The sequence below is a fragment of the Anguilla anguilla genome, chromosome 12, assembly GCF_013347855.1.
Source record: "Anguilla anguilla isolate fAngAng1 chromosome 12, fAngAng1.pri, whole genome shotgun sequence".
Lineage (NCBI taxonomy): Eukaryota > Metazoa > Chordata > Actinopteri > Anguilliformes > Anguillidae > Anguilla > Anguilla anguilla.
The window spans coordinates 795,958-820,587 of NC_049212.1; the positions used below are offsets into that span (position 1 = coordinate 795,958).

At 47.3% G+C, this 24,630-nt stretch overlaps 1 protein-coding gene across 3 annotated transcripts in view; it reads left to right on the plus strand.

The window, feature by feature from the left end:
- LOC118209594 (mediator of RNA polymerase II transcription subunit 13-like) overlaps positions 1 to 24,630 on the plus strand; it is an 85,825-nt gene that overhangs the window by 51,123 nt on the left and 10,072 nt on the right. The window contains exons 14-25 of one of the 3 annotated variants that reach the window (XM_035385046.1): positions 229 to 437; positions 2,812 to 3,011; positions 4,238 to 5,109; positions 6,876 to 7,043; positions 8,775 to 8,998; positions 9,324 to 9,513; positions 9,738 to 10,059; positions 10,607 to 10,823; positions 12,742 to 12,933; positions 13,204 to 13,427; positions 16,919 to 17,061; positions 20,918 to 24,610. In XM_035385046.1, the coding sequence (XP_035240937.1) occupies positions 229 to 437; positions 2,812 to 3,011; positions 4,238 to 5,109; positions 6,876 to 7,043; positions 8,775 to 8,998; positions 9,324 to 9,513; positions 9,738 to 10,059; positions 10,607 to 10,823; positions 12,742 to 12,933; positions 13,204 to 13,427; positions 16,919 to 17,061; positions 20,918 to 20,943 (2,987 nt within the window). In that variant the 3' untranslated portion in view covers positions 20,944 to 24,610. Of the gene's footprint in view, positions 1 to 228; positions 438 to 2,811; positions 3,012 to 4,237; positions 5,110 to 6,875; positions 7,044 to 8,774; positions 8,999 to 9,323; positions 9,514 to 9,737; positions 10,060 to 10,606; positions 10,824 to 12,741; positions 12,934 to 13,203; positions 13,428 to 16,918; positions 17,062 to 20,917; positions 24,611 to 24,630 lie in introns of those variants that run through there. The other 2 variants (XM_035385044.1, XM_035385045.1) reach the window with 2 other exon arrangements.

Here is a 24,630-nt window from a genome sequence, read left to right on the forward strand (position 1 = left end):
AGAGAGAGGTCTGCTTGTCAGAGAGAGGTTTGTTCTCTCGGGGAGAGGTCTGCTCCTCAGAGAGAGGTCTGCTCCTGAGAGAGAGGTCTGCTCCTCAGAGAGAGGTCTACTCGTCAGAGAGAGTGAAAGGAGCAGCTACATTAGCACAACAGTGCATCTCTAAAGGCTAAACGCAGTGTGCAGCCGCTCTGATTGGACGTTTTCTCTCCCTCGCTGCGCCCCCTGCAGGCTCGGCGGACCTCCACCAGATGTTCCCCACGCCGCCCTCGCTGGAGCAGCACATGATGGGCTTCTCCCCGATGAACGCGAGCAGCAAGGAGGGCAGCGTGCTGGACGTGGGCCCCGGCACCACGCTGCTGGACGGCCTGTCCCTGGCCGGGCACTTCAGGATCGAGGTGGAGGAGGGCTACTGCAGCCCCAGGCCCTCCGAAATCAAGGTACGGTCAGGGAGGGCCCCAAGCCCCAAACTCTCCAAAATCAAGGTATGGCCAGGGAGAGAGGAGTACGGTATGGTACGTAGAAAGCAGAGCAGTTTGAGCAGGGCTGCACAACTCCGATCCTGAAGGGCCAGGCTGTGAGCTTGTTTTTGTTCCGTCCAGTTAGCTTAGGTTTAGTTTTCTGACCAGTTTATAAACTATTGTGGTTCACTCCTGTTCTTGAGCACAGTAAAAAAAGTAAGATACACTTGCAGTCTCTGGCTGTAGTCGGTGGTTAAATAAATGTTAGGTCAGAACATGATTGAGATAATTATGTGATTAAGAGCAGAAGCTGGCACAAAATCCTGAAACGGATCGGCCCTTGTTGTGCACCCCAGAGTTTGAGCCGGTCCAGGTTTTATTAGAAGTCGAGCAGTGTGCTGTGTTGAAGCCTCCTGCTGGTAAAAACTGGCAAAAGCAGTGGAAATGGCCAAACGATCGGGCGAAATTGAATTTCACGCGCAATCAGCAATCGCCATGGGACGACGGCAAACTCACGCTTCAGTTCAGAAATGGAAGGTTGCGATTTTGCGGCTTTAATGAGCATTTCTGAGCAGATCCTGTTTGGCTGAAGCTCAGGCCTTCTCCTCCTGTCTGGCACAAACTGGCCCCGTTAGCCCCCTGAGCTGGACGTTAGAGCCCCGAGCACAGCCACTGAAACCCTGTGCAGTCATGCTGTGTGGGCTTCTGAGCACAGCCACTGGAACCCTGTGCAGTCATGCTGTGTGGGCTTCTGAGCACAGCCACTGAAACCCTGTGCAGCCATGCTGTGTGGGCTTCTGAGCGCAGCCACTGAAACCCTGTGCAGTCATGCTGTGTGGGCTTCTGAGCACAGCCACTGAAACCCTGTGCAGTCATGCTGTGTGGGCTTCTGAGCACAGCCACTGAAACCCTGTGCAGTCATGCTGTGTGGGCTTCTGAGCACAGTCACAGAAACCCTGTGCAGTCATGCTGTGTGGGCTTCTGAGCACAGCCACTGAAACCATGTGCAGTCATGCTGTGTGGGCTTCTGAGCACAGCCACTGAAACCCTGTGCAGTCATGCTGTGTGGGCTTCTGAGCACAGTCACAGAAACCCTGTGCAGTCATGCTGTGTGAGCTTCTGAGCACAGTCACAGAAACCCTGTGCAGTCATGCTGTGTGGGCTTCTGAGCACAGCCACTGAAACCCTGTGCAGTCATGCTGTGTGAGCTTCTGAGCACAGTCACAGAAACCCTGTGCAGTCATGCTGTGTGGGCTTTTGAGCACAGTCACAGAAACCCTGTGCAACCATGCTGTGTGAGCTTCTGAGCACAGTCACCGAAACCCTGTGCAGCCATGCTGTGTGAGCTTCTGAGCACAGTCACTGAAACCCTGTGCAGTCATGATGTGTGGGCTTCTGAGCACAGCCACTGAAACCCTGTGCAGTCATGCTGTGTGAGCTTCTGAGCACAGTCACAGAAACCCTGTGCAGTCATGCTGTGTGGGCTTCTGAGCACACCCACTGAAACCCTGTGCAGTCATGATGTGTGGGCTTCTGTGTAGTGACAATCCTAAAAACTGTGAGATTTAGGAAGACATTGTTTTTTAATTAAAACCACACCGTAGCTGTGTGGCTTGTGCCGTCTAATTATGTTCAGTGTAAAAGCAGTGGAAAAGGCCATTTGCATTAATAATCGTGCCACCTCTCATATCTAGCAAGCAATTGGCCTTATCCGTATTTGTAATGATTAACTAATGCAGTTGTAACATTCAATAACTGCAGTATAAGTCACAACAGTTGATAAAAGGGTTTTATAATCAGAATAGATAATATCGAAAAGCAGGTCACCAGAGAACTGCAGTTCAGATTCCTCTGCCAACACAGGTAAAGTCTGTTAAATCTCTACAGCCAATGGTAAATCACCACCAAAACATGACATGGCAGTGTGGTTATTTGCCTTGGTCATGATAATTTGGACTTTGTGTTCTCTTTTAATAAATGTTCATTTGCATGGGGGGTTGTCTGAATTGAAAGTTTGAAAATGGAAGGTACACTTCACAGAACAGTGTAGTTGAAAAACAGTGTAATTATGCACAGCAAACAGGTGCAGCGATAGATGTTACACAGAAGGTATTTTTCTTATTTTGAAAGTAATTGACATTTTATAGTGCGAGATCTAAAATTATTGACTGCATCTAGAGCTAAATTATTCTGGAGCTGTAAAGGGGTTGTGTTTGGAGACATTTCATTTATCTTTTAACATGAAGGGAGAGTATTCAGAATTCCGAAATCCAAGAAAGTACAAAAGCGTGAAGTGCTGGTGGCGCGGCGTTCCGTTGCCGCGGTAACTGACCCGCTGCCATGCCCCTCCCAGGACCTGTCGTTCGTGTACAAGCTGGAGACGTGCCAGGCGCTGGTGGGCTGCTCCAGGTTCGCCCCCCTGAAGATGCTGCCCAGCCAGTGCCTGCCCCCCATCAAGCTGCCCAAAGAGTGCCGGTACCAGCCCAGCTGGACCCTGGGCAAGCTGGAGCTGCTGCACCCCCTGCCCCCGTTCCACTTCCTCAGCAAGGACAGGTACGCCCCGCGCCAGGTGTATGTGTGTGTGTACGCGTGTTCGAGTGTGTGTGCCTGCGTGCAGGTGTGTTTGAGTGTGTGTGCCTGTGCGCAGGTGTGTTTGTGTGTGTATGTGTGTGTGTACGCGTGTTCGAGTGTGTGTGCCTGCGTGCAGGTATGTTTGTGTGTGTATGTGTGTTCGTATGTGTGTGTACGCGTGTTCGAATGTGTGTGCCTGCGTGCAGGTATGTTTGTGTGTGTATGGATTATGTATGTGTGTGTGTACGCGTGTTCGAGTGTGTGTGCCTGCGCGCAGGTGTGTGTGTGTGTGTGTGTGTGTGTGTGTGTGTGTGTGTGTTTGAGTGTGTGTGCCTGTGCGTAGGTGTGTGTGTGTGTGTATGTGTGTGTGTGTGTTTGAGTGTGTGTGCCTGTGCGTAGGTATGTTTGTGTGTGTATGTGTGTGTGTACGCGTGTTTGAGTGTGTTTGCCTGTGCGCAGGTGTGTTTGTGTGTGTGTGTGTGTGTGTGTGTGTTTGAGTGTGTGTGCCTGTGCGTAGGTGTGTGTGTGTGTGTGTGTGTGTGTGTGTGTGTGTGTGTGTTTGAGTGTGTGTGCCTGTGCGCAGGTGTGTTTGTGTGTGTATGGGCCTGCATTGTGTTGGGGTAAAGGCAGGGGTCCCCAGTCTTATCCAGAAAGGGCCGGTGTGGGTGCAGGCTTTTGTCTCAACCAAGCAGTAACACACCTGATTCTGCTAATTGAGGTTCTCAGCTAAGACTCTAGTGGTTGATTAGCAGAATCAGGTGTGCTACTGCTTGGTTGAGACAGAAGCCTGCACCCACACCGGCCCTTTCTGGATCAGAGACCTGGGGCACTAAAGGAGCTGCTGACTGCACTAACAGCTACAGCACCAGGGCCAAAGGGCCAAAGGGCCAAAGGGCCAAAGGCTGCAGCCAGACCAGCTCTCTGCTGAGGCCTTTCAGATGCTTAACAACTCTCCCTTCCTCCCTCTGCATCCCTCTCTCTCCTTTCCTGTCTCCCTTTCTCTCTCTCCCTCTCTCCCCTTTTCCTATCTCCCTCCCTGCCTCCCTCTCCCTCTCCCTCACTCTCTCCCCTTTTCCTGGCTCCCTTCCTCCCGGCCTCTCTCTCCCTCTCTCTCTCCCTGTACCTCCTTCCCTCCCTTCCTCTCTCCCCCTCTCTCTCTCCCTCTCCCTCCCTCCCTCCCCCTCTCTCTCTCCCTCTCCATGTCACAGTAACATCCCGAGTGTGGGCAGTGTGATGGATCAGGACTACACGTACACCCCTCAGACCCACACCCCCTTCATGTGCAACAGCGCCCCCTCCAGCAACAGCGGGCCGGGCATCCTGCCCTCCCCGGCCACGCCCCGCTTCTCTGCGCCCACCCCGCGGACCCCGCGCACGCCCCGGGGCCCCTCCAGCGCGCAGGGCTCCGTGAAGCACGAGAACTCGGACCTGTACTCGCCCGCCTCCACCCCCTCCACCTGCCGGCCCCTGGACTCGGTGGAGCCGGCGACCGTGGCCCCCGTCCCGGAGGCGCACAGCCTGTACGTCAACCTCATCCTGTCCGAGTCGGTCCTGAACCTGTTCAGGGACTGCAGCTTCGACAGCTGCTGCGTGTGCGTCTGCAACATGAACATCAAGGGCGCCGACGTGGGCGTCTACGTCAGCGACCCCAGCGGCGAGACGCAGTACTCCTGCACCTGCGGCTTCAGCGCCGTGGTCAACCGCCGCTACGGCAACGGCTCGGGCCTCTTCCTGGAGGACGAGCTGGACGTGGTGGGGCGGGGCTCGGACGCGGGCCGGGAGGCGGAGAGGCGCTTCGAGGCCCGGCGGCAGGCCGCGCTCCACCGGGCCGGCGTCCCCCACGAGCTGGTCCTCCTGCTGCAGGACCAGTGCACCAGCCCCTTCCCCCCCGCGTGGGGCCTGGAGCCCCCGGCCCCCGCGCCGGCCCCGCCCTGCGCGCGCCTGGAGGAGAGGGACCGCCACAGCGACTGCTACCTGGCCCTGGAGCACGGGCGCCAGTTCATGGACAACATGTCCGGGGGCAAGGTGGACGAGCTGCTGGTGCGCAGCAGCGGGCTGCACCCCTGGGCCACGAGCAGTGGTGAGATGAGCGCTCTCGTGCCGTGCCGATGTGTGTTTAACCCATTTTCACCCCTGCTTATGCGTTACAGTTCCACTCAGATAGATGTACTTATTTGGCACAGTGCAGTTTTGAAGACAAATGGTTTATTTTTTTTTACTATTGTGATTGTTGTGATTTTATGTAATGGACGCTGCAAAACAAATTGCCTCTCTGAGGATATTAAAGCTTTCTAATCTATTCTAATCTAATCTGGTTGTGTATATTCCACCAAAGGTCACTCAGAGGTTGATACTTACTTTTAGTCCTGAGCTTATTCTGGTGCTTCTTGCATTGTTGTTGAATCTTGAGTTTGAATGATCATTTCCTGTACTTACTGCTGCTCAAGCACTTTGCGCTGTTAGTCTTGTTGGGTAAGAGCAACCCATGGAAGTGTTGGCTGCTCGTCATCATCTTTAGTAAGAGTGGTCCATGTTGATGTGGGTTGTGTTGGTGCTGTGGTCCGTGTTGATGTGGGTTGTGTTGGTGCTGTGGTCTGTGTTGATGTGTGTTGTGTTGGTGCTGTTGTCCATGTTGATGTGGGTTGTGTTGGTGCTGTGGTGGTCCGTGTTGATGTGGGTTGTGTTGATGCTGTGGTCCGTGTTGACGTGGGTTGTGTTGGTGCTGTGGTCCGTGTTGGTGTGGGTTGTGTTGGTGCTGTGGTGGTCCGTGTTGACGTGGGTGGTGTTGATGCTGTGGCCGGTGTTGATGTGTGTTGTGTTGGTGCTGTGGTCCGTGTTGATGTGGGTTGTGTTGATGCTGTGGTCTGTGTCGATGTGGGTTGTGTTGGTGCTGTGGTCCGTGTTGATGTGGGTTGTGTCGATGTGTGTTGTTTTAGTGCTGTGGTCCATGTTGATGAGGGTTGAGTTGATGCTGTGGTCCGTGTTGATGTGTTTTGTGTTGATGCTGTGGTCCGTGTTGATGTGGGTTGTGTTGGTGCTGTGGTCCGTGTTGATATGGGTTGTGTTGGTGCTGTGGTCTGTGTTGGTGTGGGTTGTGTTGGTGCTGTGGTCCGTGTTGATGTGGGTTGTGTTGATGCTGTGGTCCGTGTTGATGTGGGTTGTGTTGGTGCTGTGGTCCGTGTTGATGTTGGTTGTGTCGATGTGTGTTGTTTTAGTGCTGTGGTCCATGTTGATGAGGGTTGAGTTGATGCTGTTTTCCGTATGATGTGTGTTGTGTTGATGTGGGTTGAGTTGGTGCTGTGGTTTGTGTTGATGTGTGTTGTGTTGATGCTGTGGTCCGTGTTGATATGGGTTGTGTTGGTGCTGTGGTCTGTGTTGGTGTGGGTTGTGTTGGTGCTGTGGTCCGTGTTGATGTGGGTTGTGTTGGTGCTGTGGTCTGTGTTGATGTGTGTTGTGTTGGTGCTGTTGTCCGTGTTGATGTGGGTTGAGTTAGTGGTGTGGTCTGTGTTGATGTGGGTTGTGTTGGTGCTGTGGTTCGTGTTGGTGTGGGTTGGGTTGGTACTGTGGTCCGTGTTGGTGTGGGTTGGGTTGGGTTGTGTTGTGTTGGGTTGGATTGGGTTGTCCAGCATCCATGGTAGGATCAGCTTTGTTAGCGGGAGCAGTCCATGCTGATTGTGGCTGTTGGTGCGGTCTGCCTGTTGATCACAGGTTATGCACTAAAATGCAGCTCTCCTCTCCTCCTACTCTCCCCTCTTCTCCCTCTCCTCTCCTCTCCCCTCCTCTCCTCCCACTCTCCCCTCTTCTCCCTCTCCTCTCCTCTTCCCTCCGCTTCTTTCTCCTCCTCAGCAGTGGACATGAGCACGCTCTTCTCTCAGGACGTCCTGCGCATGCTGCTCTCCTTGCAGCCGGTTCTGCAGGATGCCATCCAGAAGAAGAGGACGGTGCGCTCGTGGGGCGTGCAGGGACCCCTCACCTGGCAGCAGTTCCATAAGATGGCAGGAAGGGGCTCCTACGGTACGTAGCAGAGAGACACCCTCCTAAAGTGGTCCCATTGCAGAACCTTCTTTCCTGAGAGAGACCGTTTTACAGAGGTCCCATTGCAGAACCTTCTTTCCTGAGAGAGAGACCCTTTTACAGAGGTCCCATCCCAGAACCTTCTTTCCTTAAAGAGACCCTTCTACAGAGGTGTCATCACAGAACCTTCTTTCCTAAGCGAAACCCTTCATGAGATTTCCAATCAAAGAAATTTCTTTCTTGAAACAGACCCTTCTAAAGAGGTTCCTTCACATAACCTACTTGCTGAAATACACCTTTCTGGAGAGTTTCCAGTACATAACTCGTCTTCAGCCAGAGCTGGGAGTCCAGGCTGAGCTTTCAGCAGTTTGTGTTCCCAGCAGGGTGATGGAGATAAACTGGGCTTTGATTAGTCTGGTTTGCACTGCAAATTGGCTTTCTTAATTCATTTTATATTGCAGTACCTCGATTCATGAAAATTGTACGTTTGCTGTGAAATTACTCAAGGCTTTAGGTATGTACAGTTTAGCCTAGGAGTATCTAAAACTTTAGGCCTCAAGATATTCAAACTCAGTTTTTCACAACTCATATTTCATGTTACCATGCATTTCTTTTGGAAGGTCAGTTAGGGTATCTTCTTTGTTCACATCAGTGGTAATTTTAAAACAATCCACTAGAGGCTGATTTATTTCAGCTGTAATTCACTATATCAGAATTCCAGTGGGTCAAAAGTTTACTTACACCAAGTTGACTGTCTCTTTAAACAGTCTGGAAGATTCCATAAATTGATGTAGAAGCTTCTGATTGGTCAGTTGTCATAATTAGGAGTTCATTGGGAGTTCATTGGTACCTGTGGCTGTATTTAAGGGCCTGCCTTTAGAGCTGCTGACATATGTAATTATTAAATAAACATATTTTAATCTATTTCAGTCTAATAAAAACATAATAAACTTAAATGAAATGTGGCTCCAACACATACAACTTGGGGACGTTTGAATAAGAGCATGAAGCTGAAGATGCATTTCACCTGGGGCAGATTTTAGAGTTTTTCATTTATTTATCCAAGCTAATGCAAATCAAACATTCAAGTGGGGCCTCAACAAAGAGGGGAGAAAAAAACCACAAAACATGTAAGCTTTACATTCTGTAGTGTTTATGTCATTGGGAGTTCATAGCATACAGTAGTTCATAATGAAGATAAGGGGTGGTGGAAAACATTTTTTCTTTGTTTGAAGCTTGATTTGATTGTTTCTTCACCTCAGTGTTATAAAAGCCTGTTATGGCTATATAACATAAAGGTCGTTGTTAAACACTGCTTTAAAAAGCAGATTACTTGTTAAACTGGACTATTATTGATGTCATTGTCAAACCATGACTATAATTTTTTAAAATCTCAACAGTAGCAGTGCCAGTGATTTTAATGGTAAAAATCTGGACTTTTTAACACTTTATATAGCTTCCAAATTGAACCCAACTCGCGTCCTGTTTACCCCACGCTACTTCCCCTCCCCACTCCCCTCCCTCCTCACTCCCTCCCTCTCCCTCCCTCTCTTCTTCCCTCCCCCCCTCCCTCTCTGCTCCCCTCCCCCCTCGATCCCTCCCCCCTCCCTCTCTGCTCCCCTCCCCCCTCGATCCCTCCCTCCCCCCCTCGATCCCTCCCTCTCTGCTCTCCTCCCCCCCTCGATTCCCCCCCCCCCCACTCCCCTTCCACACTCGATCCCTCCCCCCCAGGCACGGATGAGTCGCCGGAGCCCCTGCCCATCCCCACCTTCCTGGTGGGGTACGAGTACGACTTTGTGGTGCTCTCCCCCTTCGGCCTGCCCTACTGGGAGAAGCTCCTGCTGGAGCCCTTTGGCTCCCAGCGGGACGTGGGGTACCTGGTGGTGTGCCCCGAGAACGAAGCCCTGCTCAACGGCGCCAAGACCTTCTTCAGGGACCTGGCCGCCATGTATGAGGTGAGCACAGGCTCCCCGTGCTTCTGCCTGTGTGTGTATGAGGTGAGCACAGGCTCCCTGTGCTTCTGTCTCTGTGTGTATGAGGTGAGCACAGGCTCCCTGTGCTTCTGTCTGTGTGTGTATGAGGTGAGCACAGACTCCCTGTGCTTCTGTCTGTGTGTGTATGAGGTGAGCACAGACTCCCTGTGCTTCTGTCTCTGTGTGTATGAGGTGTCTGGCGAGTTAGGCACCTAGCTGTGCTTGTGAAGAGCAAAGCGAGCGCTTGGTCTGTTTGCTGTTGAGGGGTCATGTGACTGCACTGTCTCTCCCCGCTGTGCCCACGCAGGCTTGTCGGCTGGGCCAGCACCGGCCCATCTCCAAGGCGCACGCGGACGGCATTGTGCGGGTGGGCTGCGCCATGGCCAGCCAGCTGGCCCAGCAGCCCGTGAGCGACTGGCTCCTGAGGGCGGCCGACGACGGCAGCGACGCCCTGGCCAAGCTCAAGCTCTACGCCCAAGTCCTCCGCCACCACCTGGGTGAGTCCGACTGCTCGCTGCATTTATGAAGCTCTTTCTTCTTACTGAGGTCCAGGAAGGCAGGCCTTTCATTCACTCAGTCGTGCGTTTTGTGTACCTCGTTGTCCATCGTTACTGGAACTTCATTGTCTGTTTACTGTGTTTTGTTAGCTGTTTTTGAAATAGAGGGAAGCTGGTAAGAAGCGGCTTGGTAGCGTAAATCCTCTTTCTCTTCCGCCTTGCAGCCCCGTACCTTGCTACACAGTCATTGGACAGCTCTTTGCTCAGTCAGTCCAACCCCTCCACCGCCTCCAGCCAGTCGCCATCCGCGCAGCCGCCAAGCTCCGCCTCCTCGGCGGGGTCGCAGTGCACTGCGACCTCTGGAGGCTCCGCCCATTCAGTAAGCGCCGACGGCAGCGTCGCCGCCCCGCTGGCCAACGGCAGCGGCCCTCCCTCGTCCTCCCTGCCCCCCGCGGGCGGCTCCTTCGCTCCGTACGGAAGCGCGGGCAGCAGTGCCCAGAGTGGCCCGCCCGGGCAGGCCCCGGCGCCCACGGAACCTCCTGAGAGGTACGCCCGCACCCCCTACTACACTCACAGTAAACACTCCTGTCCAAGGCCTCCTCACTGCCGCACTCAAAGTGTGTAGGAAACACACTGCCCAAGGTTCAGTGCGCATTTTTAGTACATAATGGCGGTATGCAAAAAAATATCATTATTTTCCAGCGATAGTGCAGAAGTATGATAAGAAGTCCCACCCTTGTAATACAAAAGGCCCTGCCTCTTCCGCTTTATTTATGCGACCCAGACATGGCTCGGCCTCTTTCCTCTGAGGCACCTCCTGAAAAGCGTGGTTTACTTCGTGAAACGTGCACTCTGGAATACACCGAATGAGTGCTTTGGTATTAGATGGTACAAGTATATCACCCGGGGATATGGAGTGCACAAAATTTAGAGAAAATTATGCATACTTAACAACTTTCTCATGTAGTGCACTCAACTTATATACACGATAGTAGGCAAGTGCACTGTTTTGGACACGGCCCTAGGTTGTGTAGTGGAATGAACTGGAGTCCGGGATGTTTTTTGCGATTCTCAAATGTTCGGTCCTCCCCAGCACGATGGAGCGAGAGAAGGTGGGCGTGCCCACGGACGGCGACTCCCACGCCGTGGCCTACCCCCCCGCCATCGTGCTGTACCTGGTGGACCCCTTCTCCTACGAGGAGGCAGAGGGCGCAGGGGCCTCCAGCGTGTGGACGCTAGGCCTACTGCGCTGCTACGTGGAGATGCTGCAGTTTCTGCCCCCGCACATCAGGAACGCCGTGTGTGTGCAGGTAGGGGTGTGTGTGTGCAGGTAGGGGTGTGTGTGCGTGCAGGTAGGGGCTGTGTGTGTGTGTGTGTGTGTGTGCAGGTAGGGGTGTGTGTGTGCAGGTAGGGGTGTGTGTGTGCAGGTAGGGGTGTGTGTGTGTGTGTGTGTGTGTGTGTGTGCAGGTAGGGGTGTGTGTGTGCAGGTAGGGGTGTGTGTGTGTGTGTGTGTGTGCAGGTAGGGGTGTGTGTGTGTGTGTGTGTGTGTGTGTGTGTGTGTGTGCAGGTAGGGGGCTGTGTGTGCAGGTAGGGGTGTGTGTGTGCAGGTAGGGGGTGTGTGTGCAGGTAGGGGGTGTGTGTGCGTGTGTGTGTGTGTGTGTGTGTGTGTATGTGTGTGTGTGTGTGTGTATGTGTGTGTGTGTGTGTGTATGTGTGTATGTGTGTGTGTGTGTGTGTGTGTGTGTGTGTGTGTGTGTGTGTGTGTGTGTGTGCAGGTAGGGGTGTGTGTGCAGGTAGGGGGTGTGTGTGCAGGTAGGGGTGTGTGTGTGCAGGTAGGGGTGTGTGTGTGCAGGTAGGGGGTGTGTGTGTGCAGGTAGGGGGTGTGTGTGTGCAGGTAGGGGTGTGTGTGTGCAGGTAGGGGTGTGTGTGCAGGGTAGGGGTGTGTGTGTGCAGGTAGGGGTGTGTGTGTGCAGGTAGGGGTGTGTGTGTGCAGGTAGGGGTGTGTGTGTGCAGGTAGGGGTGTGTGTGCAGGGTAGGGGTGTGTGTGTGCAGGTAGGGGTGTGTGTGTGCAGGTAGGGGTGTGTGTGTGCAGGTAGGGGGTGTGTGGGCAGGTAGGGGGCTGTGTGTGCAGGTAGGGGTGTGTGTGTGCAGGTAGGGGTGTGTGTGTGCCGGTAGGGGGTGTGTGTGTGTGCAGGTAGGGGGTGTGTGTGTGTGGAGGTAGGGGGTGTGTGTGTGTGCAGGTAGGGGGTGTGTGTGCAGGTAGGGGGCTGTGTGTGTGTGCAGGTAGGGGGCTGTGTGTGCAGGTAGGGGGTGTGTGTGCGTGCAGGTAGGGGCTGTGTGTGTGCAGGTAGGGGGCTGTGTGTGCAGGTAGGGGCTGTGTGTGTGCAGGTAGGGGGCTGTGTGTGCAGGTAGGGGGTGTGTGTGCGTGCAGGTAGGGGCTGTGTGTGCAGGTAGGGGGTGTGTGTGCGTGCAGGTAGGGGCTGTGTGTGTGCAGGTAGGGGGGTGTGTGCAGGTAGGGGGCTGTGTGTGTGTGCAGGTAGGGGGTGTGTGTGTGCAGGTAGGGGGTGTGTGTGCAGGTAGGGGGCTGTGTGTGTGTGCAGGTAGGGGGTGTATGTGCAGGTAGGGGGCTGTGTGTACAGGTAGGGGGTGTATGTTTGCAGATAGGGGGCAGATAGGGGGCGCTGTGTGCTTGGCTGCCCAACCCTGTTCCTGGTGTTCCACTTTCCTGTAGGTTTTCATTTCAACCCTAATTTAGCACACCTGATTCTACTCATTAGCAGCTCAAAGAAAACTTGAGCTGTTGAATGGGGTGTGCTTCGTGAAGGGCCTGACAGATACAAAGCGTCAGACGCTCGCGTCAGCAAACGCACCCATTGCTTTCAACGGCTGTTGACAAACTAACTGGAGGCGTCAAGTTGGCACGTCAAAACCTTTCGGAGCTCGGCTCTATTTTCGTTGTGTCGACGCGGGGCACAGACCACCAAAATACACCGTGTATATGGCACCCCGCCATCGATGAGAAGGAAAAAGCTAATCTGACGCTTCAAGTTCTCCCGCCTTCGATGTGAGCAAGTGGCCTCACTCGACGCGCGTCGTCGATGCTTTCTGTCTGTCAGGCGCTTTAGGGCTGAAGGCGAACGTAGGTCCCCCCGGAACCGGATTGGGCAGCCCCAGTTTTGAGCGTTGGCTGTACCAGACGTTTGATTGGTTTCCGTGTGCCTCTGCTAGATAATTCCGTGCCAGTATCTGCTGCAGCCCGTGCGGAGCGAGGAACGCCACGTCTACGCCCAGCACCTCAAGTCCCTGGCCTTCTCCGTCTTCTCCCAGTGCCGACGGCCTCTGCCCACCTCCACCAACGTCAAAACGCTGACGGGCTTCGGCCCAGGCCTGGCGCTCGACAGCGCCCTCCGGAGTCCAGAGGTAGGCAGACGGCCCGAACCCTGCTGTAGGTCTGGATTATGAGCTGTTAAACCTGCCTTGCCCTTGGTTGCAGAAGGAGGCAGTACATTGTGGAGTGCTGTTTTTGGAGCCTTGTTTTCTGCGTTGTGGGCCGGATGACCGTCCCTTCTCCCTGGGTCCCGGGTTTTGATTCTGGTTTCTGCCGAACTGGCGACTGGGCGAAGGTGTGCGGGCCCCGGGGGCAGCGCGCGTGGGGTTTCCCCTCTGACCCTGAGCCCCGCTCTCTTTCAGAGGCCCGAGAGTCTGCGCCTCTACACGCCGCCCTTCATCCTGGCGCCCGTCAAGGACAAGCAGACGGAGCTGGGCGAGACCTTCGGCGAGGCCTCCCAGAAGTACAACGTGCTCTTCGTGGGCTACTGCCTGTCCCACGACCAGCGGTGGCTCCTGGCCACCTGCACCGACCTGTACGGAGAGCTCCTGGAGACCTGCATCATCAGCATCGACGTGCCCAACAGGTTTGTGCCCCAATCAACCAGTCAGTACATCAGAAAGACTGGTGCACTTCCCAGGATGCATTGCATTATGTTTAATTGCATTCATTTGCCAGACGCTTTTATCCAAAGCAACGTAGAATAAGTGCATACCAAAGATCATTGAATCTACTGCAGAACACAGGTCTGATAAGGTACAATACTCATTAAGTATCAGTATCAGTTAAAGTTGAGGCCAAGTTTACATATACCTAGGCTAAAGATATTCAAACTCAGTTTTTCACAACTCTGCACATTTCATGTTACCATACATTTCTTTTGGCAAATCAGTTAAGGCACCTACTTTGTTCACATCAGAGGTAATTTTAAAACAATCGATTAGAGACAGATTTATTTCAGCTTTAATTCACTATATCAGAATTTCAGTGGGTCAAAACTTTACATACAGCAAGTTGACTGTCTGTATTTAAGGGCCTACCTTTAGAGCCACTGCCTTTTTGCCCTTGATACCATGGGAAAATCCAGGCATCTCAGGCAAGACTTGTGGACCTCCACAAGTCCGGTTCCTCCTTAGGAGCAATTTCCAAACAACTAAAGGTACCACAAGCATCTGTACAAACAATTTTATGAAAATATAAAAATCTTGGGACCACACAGACGCTACATTGTTCAGGAGGGAGGCACAAATTAACTCTAGGGCTGAATGAACTTTGGTCTGAAAGGTTCAACTGAACCCCAAGACAACTACAAAGGAACTGGTGAAGGAGTTGGAGGCATCAGGTACCACCATTTAGAGAATCCTACATCGCCATGGCCTGAAAGGCTGTCGCGTAAAGAAGAAGCCCCTACTCCAAGACCAGCTTAAAAAAGCCAGAATGAAGTTTGCAGGTGATCACCAGGATGAAGACCTAACTTTTTGGAGGAGTGGTCTCTGGTCAGATGAAACAGAAATTCAACTGTTTGGCCATAATGATCAGCGGTATGTATGGAGGAAAAAGGGTGAGGCTTTTAATCCGAAGAACACCATCCCAACTGTGAAGCATGGGGGTGACAGCATCATGTTGTAGGGGTGTTTTGCTGGAAAAGGGACTGGTACACTTGAGAAAATAGATGGCATCATGAGGAAGGAGGATTATCTAGAAATACTCTCACCTCAAGACATCAGATAGAAAGTTAAAACTTGGCCGCAACTGGGTCTTCCAGCAGGACAATGAGCAAAGTAGTAACAAAATTGCTTAAAGACAACAAAGTGAAAGTATTGGAGTAGCCATCACAAAGCCCTGACCTGAATACCATAGAAAGTTTGTGGACTGAACTGAAAAAGCATATCTGATCAAGGAGGCCCACAAACCTGACTGAGTTACACCAGTTCTGTCAGGAGGAATGGGCAAAACTTCCGGCAAAGTATTGTGAGAAGCTTGTGGAAGGCTACCCCAAGCGTTTGATTCAAGTTAAGCAATTAAAAGGCAATGCCACCACTTTTGACCCACTGAAAATCTGATATAGTACATAAAAGCTGAAATAAATCTGTCTCTTAGCTATTATTTTGAAATAACCTCTTATGGAAATGAAGTAGATACCCTAATTGACATAAAGTCATTATGCTGTATCATTATTTAAATTCTATACCATTGCAAAATTGTTTTTAAATTGTTTTAAAATGGTTTTTTTTTTTGAGTTGTCATATTGCATAATATAACAAATCTCCGTAGCTAGCCAAATAAATAATATTCGGCTTTCCTGAATTGTTGCTTTATATTTCGTGTGACAATTATGTTGATGCTAAGATTGCTTTTCAGCTATGCCAGCTAACGTTAGCAAATGTAGCTGTTAGCTATCCTCCTTGTAAACCAGGCGAAGGTAATTCATACACTCAGTAATATACATCTAAATATAATAATATAAGAAACTTACTTTGTGGTTATCCTCCGTACTGCTCTGTACTGTGCTTGATCGATTTGTGGGGACTGCTCCAGGGTTCAGTCGCAGTTCTTTGCAAAATCCACTGTTTCTGCGCCCAATTCAACAAGTCGTCTGGTGTAAAGTATATACTGCAGACTCTTGTGTTGTTTGACACTAATGAACCTGATAAAAATTCTACATGTGTCCTTCGGGATTGCGTGTAGTGAGTCAGTATTTGTGCATCCTTCAACACAGCAATGCCGCTTCCAAGGTGCCATGTTTCCCAGACTTGACAGTGGCAAATGCAGCCTAGCCCTCAATGTCAATCATAAGCAAATACACGCTGTGATAGGCTGCATTCAAATGAGACTGACATCCTGACATCAAGAAGCGACAATTTAAAAAATGTGGAAAAAAGCACAGTAGGTGGCGCAGTGATTTTTAAAACCCCAAAATCTATAATTCAAAACAAAAAAATTATAAATTTTAAATAATTTGGTAATACAGCTGACACTGCCTATTTTACCACCAAGGGTAGTAGAAAATATAAGCGAAGCAATTTCAGTCCGAATTTAACACAGGAAATCTTAGGTCCGTAGCCTAGGTGTATGTAAACTTCTGGCCTCAGCTGTCTCCATGACCATGAATATCAGGTTTAGATGACACAGTAAGCATGAGTCAGTAAGTTACGGCAAGTCAAGCTAGAAGTGAGGCATGATTACCAGAGAAATCATGAAACACTACAACACCAAGATGATGGAAGTGCAACGCAACAGTGCTAAATGAAGATACAAGTGTAACATGAAAGTGTGAGAAGATCAAGGTACGAGTGATATAAGACCAGCATCATAACCCTGTGGAGGAGTAGTGTTAGAGTTAGTCATGACTGCGTCTGAAGAGAGTATTCGTTCCACCACTGGAGAAGCTCTTTGAGCGGATATGTGGAAGCTCCATGGGACACGGAAGCAGTGGCTGAAATGGGCTAAGCAGGGTGCTGAGTGTGCTGTGAACATGGATGGTTTTGGCCCGCTCAAAATTGGCTTAAATGGAAAAGATTTAAAGCATTATTTCAAGAACAGGAAGTAGAGGTGCAAGTTAACGCTGGGTCCATGAGTCAGTGCTCTTGAAAAGCATTCATTTTGCCAAAATTTTGAATGCTTCCTTGAAGGCTTCCTTGCAGGAATGAGACGCAAGATTGATCATCACGCATCTTCAGGCAATAATGTTCACTTGACTTTTCACTTGAATTTCAGTGTCGTGCCTCGTTGCTTAGCAGTTGCTTTTTAGATTTGTTTTTGGCAATGGCTGATTGCTGTACAGATTTACCTTTATGTGCTTGTTAATCAGCAGTCTGATTAATCAGTTCCCTCTTATGAAGCCTGTATTGTATAAGTCACAGCACAATCTCTGTCCCTTACTTCTCAAGGGGCAATAACGGGCATTTGGAATGTGGAGTGTACTGTATGGCATGTAGATCCTGGCATTTGTGTTATGGATTATCTTTATCTGTGTAGTAATCCTACTGGAGATGGTAACAGTTCCAGTCTGCCTCACTCTCGTCAGCTGGGCGGAGTCTGTCTCCCTGGTGACGGTGACTGTGCTTGCTCCTGCAGGGCCCGGAGGAAAAAGGGCTCTGCCAGGAGGCTGGGCCTTCAGAAGCTGTGGGAATGGTGTCTGGGGCTGGTGCAGATGACATCACTGCCCTGGAGGGTGGTGATTGGCCGTCTGGGTAGGATGGGCCATGGAGAGTTGAGAGGTAAGGATTCAAGGTGTTTGGGTCTCCCTGCTCGGTGTGTAAATTAGGGTGATATAGGGAGAGGGAGAGGCATGCTCTCTGTGTAACACTCTCTCTGCCCCTCTCTCTCTCTCTCCCTCTCTCTGCCCCTCTCTCTCTCTGCTTTATTGGCATGGCATATTTAAAAATACATATTGCCAAAGTGTAGTGATGACAAGAATCAACCATAGTAAGAATATATAAAATAAAAAAAAGTTAAAAAATTTAAAGCAGCAAACAATAACGGCATAAATGACAGTAACATAACATTTATCTATTAACTACTAAATACTGTAACTCTACTATACTATTTTCTATATTATGCTCTATCAATTTTTTTAAAGTATGTTCTCAATAAAATTATTATTATTGTACATATATATATATTTATGTTTGTTAGATGTTTACCCACTGTCCCTCAGGTTGTGACAGGAAAACACATACTTAGCTTAACTAACTTAGCGAGTGAGGCTGTTGGTCCTTCTCCTAATAGGACTCGCAGCTTTTGTTCATTTGTGACAGAGAGAAATTTGTTTTGGAATTTTGAGTCTTATTAAAATGTGTTTTTCTTATTTGTGAATATTTTTCACAATATAGCAGGAAGTGCATCTCTGTCTCTACCTCTCCTGTCTTTCAGTGACCGCATATACGTTCTTCTTTGGGTAGCCATGTTTTTTTGTGCCTTCCTTTTTCAGTTGCTAAGGTATGGTCACTGAGCCTGTATTTGGTCAGGGTTCGTCTCTGCTTTGTATCTCTGACAGGGAAGAGATACTCGGCCAAATTGTATTCTTGATTTAGGGCCAAATAGCAATGAAGTTTGTTTTGTGTTTTGGTTTGATTAGTCCAATGTTCCAGATAGGCATCTTTCGTTTGTTTAATTATTTGGTTTACTCTAATTTCTGATTGTAAAGCAGTGCTGGTCTGAGTTTGGTCAGGTTTTAGTTGGTTAGTGAGTCTCATGACCAGCTGACTGAGAGGACTCTTTTTGGGTTTCAGATCTTGGGTTTTCAGTGAATGAAATTGCATTGTGTCTTGGGGACTTGATTTGAGGTGCATCCAAAATTTAAGTGCTCTTTTTTACTGTTAATTATCAATGGGTATCTGCCTGATTCTGCCCTGCATGCATTGGTGAGTGCTCTGCAATTTTTTTTTTGCTCTGCAAAATTCTGCATGCAAGGCCTCTATAGGATGCTTGTCCAACCTAGTGTAGTAGTGATAACTGAGTGGACCCCATACTTCACTTCCATATAAGGCAATTGGTTGGATTACACTGTCAAAGATTTTAAGCCAAATTCTAATTGGTATGTCTATTTTTCTTCTAATTGCATGAAAGGCTCTGCAGGCTTTTTCTTTTAGTGTATTCACTGCCAGACCAAAGTTTCCTGAGGCACTTATTTTGAGCCCCAGGTAGTCATAGAACAGGGAGTGCTCTAGTGCAGTGTTTCCTAGAATGAACACATGTCTGGTTTCCTGAGATCTGGGTTTCTTTTGGAATATCATTATTTTAGATTTTTTAAAGTTTATTGTCAGTGCTGATAGTATTGCTCTAGCAAATCCAAATGTTGCTGTAGCCCTTGTTCTGAGGGAGAATGAAAATTAGTTAAATGCGGAACGCCTATTCTACTGTCCAAATAAGGGACGATTCCGATTTGGAAAGCTAGCAACAGTAGCTAGAAATGTGATTCAACGTTTCCATCAGTTGTGAAATTGGACATTGAAAAAGGGAGGGGATGTAACAACAGTTCAAAAGCGAAAGAATAATGTTGCTGTTTAAACTGCTTCAGAATGCTGGATTTTGTAGCACATAACTGTTAAAAGGCCGAGGTGTCCCTTTACTGAGAAATAATGCCCACGCTTGGACCAATCAGAATCGAGTATTCAGCCAAGCCGTTGTATAATTAAATTTCATCTCCTCGTTGCCGGCCTCGGCAATCTTTTTTTTTTTTGCTTGCACTCAGACACTAGTGGCTCCGTTTATAAACAGACATAATATTATGTTAATCACGTTGTCATATTACTAATGCAATACAAGTTGTATTTAGCGCCGTCGGCACAGGTTGCCGATGTAGGCTACTTATTAATTTGCCAGAACATCTCATAATGAAAAATGGCGGTTCAGTCGGTTCACGTAAAATCAAACCGGTTTAAGTTCGTACACCGGACCGGCAAAACCGGAAACCGACCCAACCCTATCATGTACTTTACCCCCTACACCACTTTGGAGAATTTTGTAATATAATCCTTGTTGCCAAATAGATTCAAAAGCCTTTTCAAAATTGATAAAGCATGCAGAAATTTGACCTTTGCTTTTTTGGTGTATATGTTGATTAATTAGGGTGGGTAGGGTGTAAACATGTTCAGTTGTGCGTGGTTTGGTAGAAAGCCAATTTGTCCTTTGCTCAAGACATTGTGTTTGATATGAAAGGCTAGCTTTCTGGCATTGATAATGCTGCAGAAAATCTTCCCCAGATTGATGCCCACACAGATGCCTCAGTAGTTATTAGGGTCAAATTTGTCTCCACTCTATGGGGAAAATATGCCCCTGATTCCAGATATCAGGAAAGCAGCCAGCTTGGAGAACAAGATTGAACAATTTGAGCAGGGCCTGTCTCAGCTCAGGGGTGCTGTGTTTAAGCATCTCTGTCCTGATGCTGTCAGGTCCACATGCTTTTCCAGGTTTTTAGCTTTTTAATTTTGTTTTATAATTCTTTCATTGTAACTTTGTAATCTAGAGGGTTCTGATATCAGGAGTTTTTGATTGTTGCTTCAAGGATTTGCAACTTTTCTTGGATTTGTTTATGCTCATAATTTAGATTATTCAGTGAAGTTTTTCAAAAAGATTTTTTCCAAATGTTGCAATTCTGTATGGCCAAATTCTCCATTGTTTTTTTTTTGCTCAATTTGTTCCATTTTTTCCAGAACTGATTTTGATCAATGGAGTCTTCAATTTCTTGTAGTTTTTCATTATAATGTATCCTTTTCTTTTTGTACTCTCTTAGTTTTTCAACATAATTTTGTCGCATTTCTGTGTTGAGTGGCTGACTGTATTGATTGGATTGCAGCCTTAATTCTTTCCTGATATTTCTGCAGTCCTCATCAAACCACTCTTCTTTTTTCAGTCTCTGTTTGGATGCAGAGCTGTTTTTAGTAAGACCTGCTTTATTGGCTGATTTATGATATATATTATACATTTTTGTTACAGCCATATTTATGCCTAATTGGTTTTGTTGAAACTCTGTTGAGAGAAAAGTGTTAATGATGTTAGTAGTTCCAGGTGAACTGATTACACTTTTGAATTTGACTTCACTGTCCTGCCCATCGATAATGGTAGGGGTGAAGTATAGAGAGGACTGTCTGAAGATATGACTACTGCCAGTAGAATCTGCTGCGTCAGGCTAAGATCCTGTTCTGGCATTCAAATCTCCGATCAATAGGACATTACCCTGGGCCTGGTAATGTGTGATCTCTTTATGGAGATTTTCAAGAAAGTTTTCATTGTAGTAAGGTGACTCCAAAGGGGGGAATTTAGGCCGCACATATATAAGGCATTATCACATTTGATAATATTTTTATTTAATTTTAGCCAGATGTGTGTTATTGCCTTTTTAATTAGTTCTAATTGGGTTGACAAATCATCTCTATACCATATAATAATCTCTCTCCCTCTCTCCCTCTCTCTTTCTCTCTCTCCCTCCCCTTCTCTCTCTCTCCCTCTCCCCCCCTCTCTCTCTCTCCCTCCCCCTCTCCCTCTCTCTCTCCCCCCCTCCCTCTCTCTCTCTCTCTCTCTCTCTCCCCCTCTCTCTCAATTCAATTCAAAATGCTTTATTGGCATGACAAGATACAACTTATGATGCCAAAGCATAGAAAAGAACATATAAAGAACATACACCATTGAACACATGGACATATACATGGACATACAGTTTACAGACATATAGGCTTACCCAAATAGGCTCACTGGTTGTCCCTTTGTTTATGGCAAGCTGTGATGTAATTTGCCGCTAGTCTTATGCATTTTTTGTGTTAATAGGGGAGCTTTTGGTGGCCATTTAATGTTTCAAATTCAGGGCATATTTTCGTGAATTTCTGTTAGAAATTTTGTCCAGGTATTTTCCACATGTTGTGAGGAAGTGTAGCTCTGTCTTCACCACTCCTTGACTGCAGTGGGAGCACAGTCTGTCCTCTCTGGACAGCCATGTCTGCCTGTGTCGGCCTTTTTCAATGGCCAGGCTGTGCTCACTGAATCTGTACATTGGCAAGATTATTCTCTGTTTGCTATCTGTCACCATGGTCAAGTAGTCAGCCATGGTGTAGGGCCAAATAGAAATTAAGTTTATTTTGAGTTTTTGTCATTTCTTTCCAATAGGTCAAATATTTTTCTTTTTGTTTCATTATAATTGTGTTTGGTCAAATTCTCTTAGCTAGGAGGATGTCACTGTCCTGGGACTGACTATTATTAGTGGTGTTAGGATTTGATTCAGTGAGTCCCAGGACCAGTTGACTGAGGGGACTCTTCTTTATATTCACCTCTTGGCATTTCAGGGCTTTGTAATGATAGCAGTGGGGGTCACTCATTTTTAAATGTTTCCAAAATTTGATGGCTCTTTTCTGAATATTAATTAGTAGTGGATATTGGCCTAATTCTGCCCTGCATGCATTATTTGTGGTTTTCCTCTGAACCCATAGGATACTTTTACAGAACTCGGCATGCAGGGTCTCAATTGGATGTTTGTCCCATTTTGTAAATGTGTGTTGTGTGAGTGGACCCCACACCTCACTGCCATGAAGTGCAATTGGGTCAATTACTGATTTGAACTTTTTTTGCCAAATGCCAATTGGAATTTCTATTTGAATTGACTTTTTAATGGCATAGAAAGCCCTTTTTGCGTTCTCTAAGTTAATTCACAGCCAAATGAAAGCTTCCTGTAGAACTGATTTTTAATCCTAAGTATGTGTAATTTGTAGTTTGTTCAATTTTAGTTATTCCTAATGTGATAATTATTTTGGGTCCCTGATGTCTGGATCTGTGTTGGAATGAAAGAACTTTAGTTTTTGTGGGGTTTATTGTCAGGGCCCAGGTCTGACAAAATGACTCTAGCAGATCCAGGTTTTGCTGTAGACCCTCTTCTGTTGGTGAGAGCAGAACAAGGTCATCTGCATAGAGAAGGAACTTAACTTTGGAGTCATATAGGGCGAGGCCAGGTGCTGTAGATTTTTCAAATAGTGTTGCCAATCCATTTATATAAATATTAAAAAGAGTTGGTGAGATATAAGAGCCCTGCACCTTGCCACGCCCCTGGGAAAAATATTTAGTTTGTTTATTTCCAATTTTAACTGCACATTTGTTGTTTGTATGCATTGATTTAATTACATCATATGTTATCCCCCGACACCACTTTCAATAAGTTTTAGGAATAGACCATCATGCCAAATAGAATCAAAAGCTTTCTGGAAATATATAAAGCAGGCAAAAATTTTGCTTTTGTTTTGGTGAACATATTTGTCAATTAGGGTATGTGGGGTGAAAATATGATCCGATGTTCTATAATTTGGTAAGAATCCAATTTGGCTTTTACTCAAGACATTGTGCTCCATAAGGAAGTTTATAAGTCTTTTGTTTATTATAATACAGAATACCTTCCCCAGATTACTGTTCACACATGACTCTGTAATTATTTGGGTCAGATTTGTCTCCAGTTTTATATATGGGCGTTATGGGTCCTTTGTTCCAGACATCAGGGAAGTAACTGAACCAAGTTGTACAGTTTTAGGATAGCCAATTTCAATTTATGATCGGTATGTTTTAGCCTGTTGTTTAGGATGCCATCTGCACTGTGGGCTTTTCTGGGTTGTAGGTCCTTCAGTTTTTCAAATAGCTCTTTTTCAGTTATTGGGGAATCTATAGGGTTTTGGTAATCTTTTATAGTTCGTTCAAGCTTTTCCAATTCTTCACATATTTGCTTTTGCTCTGGGCTTAGTGTCTTTTTCTGGTATAAATTTTCAAAGTGGTTTTGCCAAATGTCTCCATTTTGAATGGACAATTCATCATGGTCCTTTTTGTGTAATCTGTTCCAGTTGTCCCAGAAACTGTTAGAATCAATTGATTCTTCAGTGATGCTGAGTTTATTCTTAATGTACTGTTCTTTCTTGATTCTGAGTGTGTTTTTGTATTGTGTTAGTACCTGACAATAAGCAAGATGTAATTCCTCATTTTCTGGTTGTCTGTGTTTTTGGTTTGATATTTTTTTGAGTTTTTTTTTCATGTCATGGCAGTCTGAATCAAACCATTTTTCATGGTTTGGTTTTTTGGTTTTTCTATTGGAAGATTTCAGGTTGGACATTGATGCCAAATATTTAGATTATTCACTGCCATGTTTACAGCTTCTTTATTGTGAGTGTATGTGTTTTCCAAAAGGTTGTCTAAGAGGGATTGAGTCAATTGGCTGCCAGTTGCTTTCTGGTATTTTTCTTTGCTGTTTAGGGCCCATCTGTAGGATTTTTCAATGTTGTACAGCTTCCTGGGAAGTGTTTCTGTGTTGGACGTTTCTGTCCTTTTGAGATACACAGTAATATGGCTGTGATCTGGCAGAGGTGTTAGTGGTTTGACTGTGAATGCTCTGAAAGATGATGGGTCCAGATCTGTAATCGTATAGTCTACGGTGCTGATGCCAAGAGGTGAAGAGTAAGTCAGTCTTCCTAGACAGTCCCCTCTGAACCTACTGTTGACAATGTACAGACCCAGGTTATGACAAAGGAGCTGCCTTCCATTTGTATTTGTTTGTTTGTCATAATTATTCCTGTGTGAATGAAAAGGAAGATCAAAATGGTTATTCCCAAATATGTCATTATTTCCCTGACTATTGATAAAGTCAGGTTCCTCACCAGTTCTTGCATTTAGATCAACACATTCCCCTGGGCCTGGAAATAGTTGATCTCTCTCTCAATGTTGAGAAAGATGTCCTCTTTGAAGTACGGGGATTCTATGGGGGAGATATATATATTGCGCAAAGGAAAACATTTTGCATGTTAGAAATAATTTCTTTTTTAATCTTGAGCCATAAATGATTTTAGTTTTTTTAATTAATTCTATGTGCTTCTGAAGCTCTGCCTTAAGCCAAATCAGTATGCCACCAGAGTCTCTGCCCTGGGTTACTCCTGGGAATTTAGTGGAGGGAACCACCAGCTCTGTGTACCCAGAGGGACAACCAGTGTGCCCTTCTCCTCTACACCAAGTTTCCTGCAAAATAATAATGTCTAGGACTTTGATTGTATTTAAGAACTCTGAGGTCCTACTCTTCTAACACAGAAGAATGTAGGCCTTGGATATTCCAGCTTGAGATGCGCATGGAGTTCATGTTAGAACTTTTACAATAATAGATGTGGTTTTTTGCTGAAGGTGTGTGTGTGTCATTTAAAAATGAGGAATAAAGAGTATTTCAATATTTACAGATGTTTACAAAACAAAACTAACCTTTTAAACAATATGATTCTATATGCGTATATATGCACACATACTGCACATGCATACACATCTATACACACATGTAAACG